General features: G+C 43.0%; 1 protein-coding gene across 2 annotated transcripts in view; it reads left to right on the top strand.

Annotated features, from left to right (window-relative positions):
- Positions 1-1,991: 1,991 nt before the first annotated feature.
- The window catches only part of STAT4 (signal transducer and activator of transcription 4), a 39,323-nt gene continuing 30,465 nt past the window's right edge, over positions 1,992-10,849 (top strand). The window contains exons 1-3 of one of the 2 annotated variants that reach the window (XM_079311776.1): positions 1,992-2,095; positions 4,699-4,827; positions 6,099-6,243. In XM_079311776.1, coding sequence (XP_079167902.1) covers positions 4,700-4,827; positions 6,099-6,243 — 273 coding nt within the window. In that variant the 5' untranslated portion in view covers positions 1,992-2,095; position 4,699. Of the gene's footprint in view, positions 2,096-2,284; positions 2,306-4,698; positions 4,828-6,098; positions 6,244-10,849 lie in introns of those variants that run through there. The other variant, XM_079311775.1, reaches the window with a different exon arrangement.

Here is a 10,849-nt window from a genome sequence, read left to right as displayed (position 1 = left end):
CACAGTGCTGACTTATGGAACTACACTGTCAGCAGGACAGCTTCTCACAATTACAGTGTTTACTTGCCTCACTGAGACCAGAAGTCCTTGTTCTGAATGCACAAAAAAAGCTATGAACAGTTCAGATACAAGACATGTAGAGCATGTACAAGCTGAATATCTCCTTTATGTAAAAGACAGATGACACATCCTCTAATTAAAGGAGTCAAGGAGTGTAATGACTAGAGGCCAAACATGAGAGATGGTAATCTTGATTACAGGTTGGTCAGAGAGATCAAAGTAATAAATTGGCTCAGTGTTCCTAGAAGAAACTTTGTGAACTTTTGATGAGAAGATTACTATGTCCTGAATTCCTTCTCCATAGCTTGAGACCTTTCCTTCCCTTAAGCAGCCCACACAATGTAGACACTTGTGTCTTCTCCTGCTCTGAAACACGGGTGAAGTGGAATGAAATGTTACACAGTGGAGATTAAATTTGGTCCAGAGGTTTTAACCTTTTCTGGCTTGTCCTATCTGTACTCACTGAACTCCTCCAGTCAGCCACAACTCCTTGCCCCCAAACTTGTCCTTTTAGCCCAGGCACTGCCTCCTTCAGAGCACAGAGCTGAGTTATTCTTCAGGCTCAGAAGGGAACCCCTTCACCCTCAGCACCCTGCCAGCTCTCCTGCTCCACACCCTCCTCTCCCACCCCTGATCCTCAAACAGCCCCCACACTCCAGCTGTCCCTGCACCTATTCACACCCAGCCACACCTCAATGCCTTCCACAATCCAACTCTAATGCCCTAGGACCAAAACCCTCTTTATTTCCCTCTCCCAAACAAGGTGCCTTTCCCTTCATCTTTCTCCAACGAGTTTCTGCAAAGCCCCAGAGGTCCTGACTCACTGTAAGCCCACAAGTGACTCCATCCATTTTCCTGCAGCCCTTGCTGTGAGGATCATGCCCCTGTTCTCTTGCCTCCCCAGCCATGGCTCACACCCTGCATCCCCAACAGCTGGCTCCACAGCTGCCCTCCATCCCAGCCACTGACCTGCCTTCATGCTCCACCTGCCAGAGTGGGGGGAGAAAGGAGGGAAAAGGGAACAGGAACCATCATCCCAGAAACCAGCCTTCAAACCTCAGATGAAGGATGACCTCTGATTACCCTGGATTTTGAGATCACCTAGCTGAACTTTTGGCTTAAGGCCTCTTGAAGCAAGCCTGAACAGATACTTCCATCAGATAATAGGAAGCATTGCATTGTCTTAATATCAACCACTCTATCATATAGATTATTTTCTAGGTTAAGCAGAGAAACAGCAAGCAAAAATGAGATTGAAAACCTGTTACTATCTTGTTTTGTTGCCATGCTATGAACTATCTGTCTTCTCATCATTACAGACAGCAGTTGCTTAAGGATGCTCAGAAAATAAGTGCTTAATGTAGAAAAAAAAATAATTACCAATATTTATTTAGAAGAAATACAGTGCAATAGTTCCCCCTACTGACAGCACAAAATCACATTACTAATCAAAGTTACTTCCTGGGTGGTCCTCAAATTACTAATTCGCTGTCCTGATGTGGTCGACACAAGCTAAGCAGCCTCCTATGCTTGCTGAAACCTAAAGGGCAGAGGGCAGGTCTGAGCAGAGTCTTGGTCTAAGCTGCACCAGGGGATGTTCAGGTTGAACATCGGGAAGAATTCTTACATGGAAAAGGTGGCTAAGCATTGAGATGGAGTGCCCAGGGAAGTGGGGGAGCCATCATTCATGGAAGGGTTGAATAAACATGACTGTGGGTCTTGTGTTGATATGGTGATGTTTAGTCAAATGTTAGACTCGATGTTCTTGGAGGTGCTGCCCACCCTCTATGACTAAGCCACAAGACGTTTTGTTCCGCTGCCCAACCCCTCCAAGAGCTGCCCTTTACTGAGCAGAGCTCGGGCAGTGGGGACAGGTTATCCTGAGTGAAAAAGCCTGCAAAGCTTTTGGGGGACCAGCAGCATCCCGAGCCCCCAGCCACTCAGCCCTCCGCCCTCGCTGCACGGACGGGAAGGATTCTGTACTTTCCAGCTTCCCGAAGAGAAGCAGCTCCCCCAGGCTCCGGGCTGTGCCCAGGTAAGCGCGGGGCGGATCTCCCGTGCCACCGGCGGATCTCCCGTGCCACCGGCGGAGCTGAGCGGGGCTGACGCACAGGAAGGCGCTGCCGGGGCGGGCGGGCCGCGCATCCCGCGGGGCGGCGGCGGAGCGGGGCCGGGGCAGGCGAGTGGGGCACCGGGGATGGGGTGGGGTGGGATGGGGCGGGGGAGAGCGGCCAGAGCGGCACAGGCAAGTGGCGAACCGGGGATGGCGTGGGATGGGACGGCGGGCACAGGCAAGTGGGGAACCGGGGATGGGGCGGGATAGGGGCGGGGGAGCGAGGTCCGTGGGCACAGGCAAGTGGGACACCGGGGATGGGATAGGATGGGATGGACCTAGGACGCTGGCCAGACTGACAGGACCGGGCTCAGGGCAAACCCGACAAGCGGGGCTGGTCCACGCTGCCCGGAGTGCGGCTCCATCCCCGCTCCTTGCAATAACAGGGTGGATTAGGGTGTAAGGGACCTTAATGAGCACGACCTTGCAACACCCCGCCGTGGGTAGGGACACCAGGTTGCTCAGATCCCCGTCCAAGCTGGCCTCAAACACCTCCAGCGATGGGCATCCACAGCTCCCTGTTCTAGTCCCTCCCCACCTTCAGTATAAAACTTTTCTCCGATGTCTAACTTCAACCTGCTCTCAGTTTGAGCCCGTTCCCCCTGCCCTCTCACTACGTGCTCTTGTAGACAGCGTTGCCGCATCTTTCCTGAAAGTTTTCGCTCAGTTCCCTTCGGGGCAATTACAGCTACACAATGAGTTACAACTGCCCGACCTTCTCAGCTGTCCCTGCAAAACCTTTTGGGCAAAAGGAACATGGGTTGTACCGAGCACATCACAAAAATCCCAGGGACAAACCCTACCCGGTGCTTTGCAGCAGTTTATGCATGTGAGCATCCCTGCAACTTACATGGCCTAATAGGGCTGCAGCCTGGACAAAATCTTGCCTTTTTTCTTGCTTGTTTGGGGCTTTTTGTTTTGTTTTTTTTTGGGGGGGGGGGGGGGAGCTTTTTGTTTTGGTTTGGTTTTTTTTAAACTTTAGACAAATATATTACATTTCCTTGCTAATCTTGTTGGAATATTATAATCACCAGCATTCACTAGCATTTACAATAATGACTCCCACCAAAACTGAACCAATTTTAAAATCTGTTGGGCTGTTTTTTTCCCCCTGAGTGTGAGTTCAGGAAAAAAAAAAAAAAAGTCAGACTCAATGATCCTGGAGGTCCCTTCAAAACCTTAACAATTCTCTGATTTTATTATATAAATTATTAATGCATTACAATTTGATTCCTTGTATGTAGCACCAGAAATAAGGTTTGGGATTCTTTGTAGCTGTCAATACAGCAACACAGGCAGCAAAACACCTCCAGTACCTAACTCCTCCTCAGCAATTTAAAGAAACAGTAAATATTCAGGCAATATTTTTTTCTCTCAGAATGGAAGTAATAAAGAGGAGGGAAATGTCACTGGGCACATTTCCACTGACATTATATACAGTGTCCTTCATATCACACACAGAATCATCCTATCAGCCTTCCTTGAGAAACTAAAACCTGTCACTTTTACTTTTGCATGAGTAAGTGCTCAGGACTCCATTAAGTCTTGAAATACTACTTTTTTTTTTCTTCTGACTTTAAAAAATGCAGAATGAAGGACTACGTCATGAAAAATATGATGTCTTTATTTGAAACTGTTGACATTCTGAAACTAGGATTCAAAAGTGGAAATAGAAAAGCTGCATATAAAAAGGTCAGCTTTCTATAAAAATTCCATCTTGATGAAATCTTGCTTTTTCTTCAGGAAAGGTATCCATCAAAAAAAGTTCCAATAGATCTACTGTTTTTTGGACCACTTCAGTCTTTAGTCCCTGAATGTATTTTGTGTCTTTAGTTAAGATGAAGTGGAAGATCACCTCTGGTATGGGATCAGGACAGAGCCCTCAGCCCTAGGACTGAGATCCCAGGGCTCATCAAATATAATTCTATGGCCATTTAAAGTAGAGAATATGTACTAGATTTAGGTTGTAAAGCAGTACTCTCCTAACAGGAAATGTGAGGCTTTAGGAACAGCACGCTGTGGTGACTTTAGGAAAACATTGAGTGGAATGAATCCACCAAGAAGAGAGCAAAATCATTGCTTTCCACTACCCTTCAGTAAGAATAGTTCTACCTGGGTTTGAAGAGTACAATCCTAAACTTCTTCTCTCAATGAGAGGTGGTGTGTAAGTTTTGCCACTTTACAAGCATCATAAAATATCCCAAAAAATTTACATAAAGGAAGGGAATTGACAGGGGCGCCCATTCAAGTGTAAGACCCAGAACTTCTTTAATGGCCTTGCTCACTTTTTTCCTTCTTCCCTTTGTCTGGCTAAATTTATTCAAGTACCACCTGCTTTGAAAGACAGACTAAAATGTCAAAGTTTATAAGAGCTACAATGAAAAATAACAAATTTATGCAGGTTAGACTAGTAATTAATATTCACCAGCATTCACTAGCATTTATAATAACATCTCCCACCAAAACTGAACCAACTTTAAAATCTGTTTTTCAATTGCAGTCACATTTAATTCCTTTTTTTGCAGTATGTCCCAATGGAGTCAAGTTCAACAACTGGAAATAAAGTTTTTGGAGCAGGTGGACCAGTTCTATGATGATAACTTCCCCATGGAAATCAGGCACCTACTAGCACCATGGATAGAAAGCCAGGACTGGTAGGATTTCATTCATTCTGTCTCCTCTCATTTCAATCACCAACAATTCTTTTGTTTGCTGGCAGGCTTTAGGGTGCTCATTTACAAACTGAGCAAGTCTCTACACTCCAATAATACTATTTCACTAGTTATGGATTTAGCCATTTAAAGTAAAGGAATATTGGGAGGTGGAGTTTCACATTTGAACTTACTCCTAAACAAAATCCAATAAAAATGGATTTAAAAAAATAGTGCAAGTCAATTTTCAATGGAAATGTTATCCATTTACGTCTTACAGCATAAAATTATTCACTTGTCCAAAATTGCACTTAAAGCTGGATAATTCTGGGGAACAAGCCAGCTGCTTACAGGAACTATTCTCTAGGAGGCCACTTCATGCACAAATTTGGATTCAATTCACTTGAGAGTTAAGAAAATACCAAACTAAATGAAAAAAAAATAAAAAAATAAAATCATACCAGACAGATATCTCAATGCCATGCTGTCCAAACTTTTTCCTTCTCAGTTTTGTCACTAATGCTGTGGCCCTGCACACACCAAGCTGTAGCACGAGCAGCAGAACCAGTAAAGCCTGGCTTTGTCTGTGCTCGTGTCCTGTGTCCCCTACATACCCTTCACCAGCAGCCTCAGAGTCCTCCTGTATCCCCAAATAGTTTGGCTGGGGGAAGGCTCATCTGGTGCCTGGTGTGAGGAGCTGTAGCTGCTGCCTGGCCATCTGGCTGTTGCCTCCTGGAGCAAGTTACTGCTGCCATTTCCCTCAGTGCAGGAGCTAATTTGGATTCCTTTCTTCTACCAACCTGCCAGATTGCCATGAAATTTGTAAGAACATTCTATCTTTTGGACTTCAAGCCTGTTGCCAGCTTTGTCTGAAACTGGGCAGCGAATTCAGAAGTTATATCTGTGTGACTGAGTGAGAGGGACAGTTTGCATAAGCCCCATTTCCTCTGACAAGTGAGCTGGAAGTATTTAAATATTCACTGGACCAGAGACTAGAAAGCCTTGGTTGTCTCCTCTGGCTGACTCTACTGTCTGTGCTACCACCTCACCCTCTTTTTATAGGTGCATATGTTTAGGAATACTAAAAAAAAAAACCCAAAAAATCATTAAAATAATTATTCACAAGCTCTGACTATATGCAAGTCACCATATACTTAAAGTCTTTATTTTGCTGCCTAGATTTCTGAACACATTATCATCATCTTCTTTACTGCTAGATTGACACATCAGACAACATTCTAAATGTGCTTTGCTGTTGTTCACTGGTTCTTTAGGGAGGCTGCAGCCAACAATGAAGCAATGGCAATGATCCTTTTACAAAATTTGATAATACAAGTGGATGAACAGCTGGACAGAGTTTCACAGGAGAAGAATCTGCTCTTGATACACAACCTGAAAAGAGTCAGGAAGCTGCTGCAGGTGGGTCATTACTTCAAGTGACAAATTGCACTGCACTCTTGCTGGTCTCTGGAGCTCTGTGGAATGCACAAACTGGAATTTGTTCCAGTGCCCAGCTCAGAGCTGCCCCGACTGCCACAGACTCCCAGCAGCTATGGGAGACTGAGCCTTCAACAAGATAATTCAAAATAACAATTCCACTGTCTCTTTGTGGAACAATAATTCCTATTTCAATGCACGCAGCTTGGATACAAATGCTGTGACTTCTCAGCTCTGTGCATGCCTGTGTTTCACTGAGCTCTTACAAATAACACTGTACAGTGCTTATAGATGCCCGTGTTTATTACAGGTGTAATTACCACCTTTCAGACACCTACAGATATTTAACTGTGGAATGAAATACATGCTTGGGGCTCATGGCAGCACCATGAAAAAGGAACTGCTGTAAATCATCAGCATGCTTGCTGTTTTATGCTTTTCTGGGATTATTTGTTATGAATTGCTTAAAGGATTTATCATTAGGCTTCTGCAAAATTTTATTTCTTTTGATTGGCTGAATGTTTCTCTAATAATTGTTTATCTAAAGCAAGGATTCTTAGAGTTTCATTTCATTACTCACCTACTTCCTGACATCTGTCTTCTGCATAAAGCAGATATTTTTAAAAGCCATTGAGTTTAATGAAAGTTTGGGGGGTTTTCTCTTCTTTGATGGTGTTTTCCATAAGTATTTAAATGATAATTACATTACTTGCCAAACATTTTCTTTATTTGAGACATATGTACATAAACACACACTGGCCTGGAAAATCTTAGCAGGACTTCAATTACTTTGCTCTCTTTATGGAGACTCTTTATCCCTAGTGGGGGCCTCTTAAAAATATGACACTATTTCCATCTTCTATAATGCAAGCATCTTCCTGTAATTTAAAATAAAGTAACTTTGTTTCTTTTCTGGTTTTTGGAGCAGCACTTTTCATAATTTCAGTGCTCTTCAAACACCAAATTTGCTCAGCTGCAGAAATTTTGTTGTTTCAGTAATAATCTTGGCACATTTTGCCACAAAACTGTATCACCTTAGTAAAGGATTCTTCCACAGGGGCAGATGTATGGAAAGAGCATTTCAGGCCAAGCAGTTGCACTGGTGTATTCCTGGCTTTAAAATCAGTGTATTTCTGATTGTACCATCACAATGTGCACAAACAGAAAGACCAGAACATATTTAGTTACAAGCTCCAGAAAATTAAAGCCTCTCATTGTTCTTCCTTCTGCTCTTTGCCCTGTTTATTTTATTCTAAATTTTTAACCAAAACTTGAAGCATCAGCTCTGTGTGCTCTGCCAAATTGGGCACACCAAGCCATGCAATCAGGCTTTTGGTGAATCATGACGTGCTTCAGGCAGAGCACAAAGCAAGAGGGGCTTATTCCAGAGAGACAAGAGGAGGGGAGTTTGAAGTGATTTGTGATTAAATGGTTTCTCAGGTTTTAGGGACTGAGTCACTATTCTAGAAAAAGCCAAAATAATTGGGCACTCCCATTACAGCTGAACATGAATGAACTCCTTGAGAGGACACATGTGATAGTGGAATTATACTGCTTATAAAATGGGATTTGAACCTTGAGCATTGCAGTATAATGTTGCTAGGTGAGAAAACAAACAAAAAACCAAAGTCCAGCAGCCCTCCCCATCACTTATAATATTGACCTTTATTCATTGCATCAAGACCTGAATTTAGACAAAAAGCTACCCATTCACTTTCAAAATACACATGCAAATCACAAAAAACTGGATGGCACTTTCACTCTTGGAACTTTTCCTGATCTTGAACACTACCACACACAGTCTATATTCTGATTTCCAAAAGAATTAGAATAGGTTGGAGTACAGCCAGGTCCTTGCAATTTTTCATAACAACCTGTTATTGGATAGGTTGTTGTCTTAAATCTGTGACACCAGAATTTTTTACTTTTGTGTAAAACACAATATTACAACTTTTAAGGTATAGAACATAGAAGATAAATATATGGTCTGCATGTTCTATAGAGCTGCACGGGTAGTCTCCTGCTGCAGCTGTTAAAATTATTTTTTCACTGATTAAGTAAGTACATCAGTAAAGAAACACTACAGTAGCTGAAATCAGCTGACAGACTATCCTTGTTATCGATTGTCAAGTGTTATTAATGGACTGGACATGACACATAGCATGGACAGTATGTTCTGCAATGTTCTTGAGTATGCATATTATCTAATTTTGGTTCTAACCTTTTGTGAATGCATTGCTGGTTGAATTTTACAGCTGAATGTATGAAGACTAGAAACTGGCATTTGACTTCCCATCCACAACTGGGAGCCCTTGCATATACCCAACTCTTGTAATTTCAGCTAGTTTGTGGCAGGTTCATGAGACAACACCAGAAAAACATGACTGAGGTACAGAGTAGAATGCCATAATCCTTTTTGTCCCAACATACCACCTAGGGGAGGAGGAAGGGTACACTGTAAAACTAAAGAGTTTTTTCACTGACTGATGAAAGAAAGACTGGGTTCCTAAATAGGGGAGGAAGCTGGTTTTGTAAACATCTCTTCCTATCTGGTGACACTGTGAACAGTGTTGGTTTGACTTTCTCTGAAGGTTAGTTGCCAGGAGCCCACCTTTATCTCTGCTTTGCTCTCTAGTGCAAGCACTTCTTTGAAATTTCACAGTTCCCTCCTCTTCCTTCCCTTCTGAACCACACACAGATGCACAGACCTCTGTTCATCAAGCACACACACAAAGCTGTCCAACCTCAACACACAATCTGAGTACAACAGTTGTTCATTATTTTGAGCCAAATTGTGTTACCCTATTGAGTAATACTTGACAAAACAGATATTGCTGGAAACCAGCACTTATCACTACATACACAGCATAGTATGTTGAGCTGTGGTAAAGGTTCCCAAATGCTATGACAGTAGAAACAATAAACAAAAATTCAATCAGAGAACACACAAAAGCTATTCAAAAGCAACCTGCAGTTCTTGACTAAACACAAATGGAGAGACTAACATCTAATCAGAAATACAATTGGATGGTTAGTGAAAGGCAGCCTTAGAAGAGGAAGCAATGCACACTGCAGAAGAGACCTGTGCACCTGTTTTCTAGACAGACAAGGACTCCTCAGGACCAAGATTCCTGGTGCTGTTACTGAGTCTGGAGGGCATTATTTCTAGGAGTCTCTATCACCACAGCCAAGCACACCTCACCTAAAAGATTTCCCTGAGATTTTTGTCATAAAATTGAGAAAAATCTTCTATTCTGACTGTTTACCAGAACACCTTTACATAAATATGTTAGCTGTTTGTAGTAATTATGTCAAGACAGACACGGGACCATCACCAGCCTCTTATTAGAAACTTTACATACCTTCTCTCAGGCAGCTCCACACAGCACTGACTCCTTCTCTCAGCAAGTTTCCTTCTGTATGACTGATTAACCCCAAACATGTCCCGTACCCAGCCACACATCCCTTCCTCCTCACAGCACAGCCAGCAGACTCCATCCCAAACTGCAGCAGACCCTGGATCCCAAGCTCCAACTGTAACTTGTGACCAGCTGCCCCCACTGTTTTATAATCCCCATCCTCACTGGGCAGGCAAGGCTGTTTCCACTCCTCAGTAATCAGTACAGCTGTAATTCATTGGGAAAATTGCCTTCTGCACTATCCTTACAAACTATTTTCCCACAGTTGTTCTGGGGAAATATGATGGAAATAGTGAAAGAAGAGAGACATTGCTTGCCTCAGTTGCACTACAAAGTTTTGGGCAACCCTGGGGATTGTGAAGGGCAAAGAGTAGAAGTCCAAGCAGGAAGGTGGGTCTGCCTGGCACCCCTGCTTTTAGAACACAGGGATCGTCCCTATTCTCTCACCTTTAGAGAAATAACTATGGAATATGGCATTCCTGCTCAGACTGCTTACATTTCCAAAATTATCTGCAGGACCAGGAAATATGTAATTTGAAAAAGTTGTAAGTACTTGAAAATTGTGTTGAGAAACTTAACTAGGCAGCTGTGGTCACTGCTAGCTCTCTGCAATTTTCTCCTCTATTTCTTGCTTTCATTGAAGTATCTCTTCTTCTTGATATTAATCTGGTATAAATACTGTGTTAAAATCAGGGTCAGCATCTTAGGTTAAAATCCTTCATATTTGCTTCCAAAATTATTATTACTTCTCTAGTCAGTAAATTGGATTCATTTCTATAGCAGAGCAGCCTTTTGTTGCTGTGATCTTCATTGGGAGACAGAACAGCACAGTCACTTTCTGAATTCTCTGTCCATCTTCCTAGAGAGCTCCTGCTCCCCCCAGTAGCAGTCTTGGAAAGGAAAGAGGGAGGAAAATGTTCAGAGGCAGAAGAAGGAGCAGGGAAACTATGCTTTTAGTTCTTTCTCATTCTTAAAATCTCAAAGCAGATTAGTCACAAGGAGATGGTTTGTGCTGTTGTTATGACAACAAAATGCAAAGGGCAGATGTTAAGCTTTGAAGAGCTGCCTAGCACTTCTAGGAACCAAATTGCAGATGGGAGAGTCTCCATGACCTTGGCCCATGGACAATTACACCCTAGTTTTCAGAAGGAACATTTTTACATGACAGT

This window comes from Erithacus rubecula, assembly GCF_903797595.1.
Source record: "Erithacus rubecula genome assembly, chromosome: 8".
NCBI classification, from domain to species: domain Eukaryota; kingdom Metazoa; phylum Chordata; class Aves; order Passeriformes; family Muscicapidae; genus Erithacus; species Erithacus rubecula.
The sequence above is the reverse complement of the archived record's forward strand: the minus strand, read 5'-3'. Positions and strand labels throughout refer to the sequence as shown.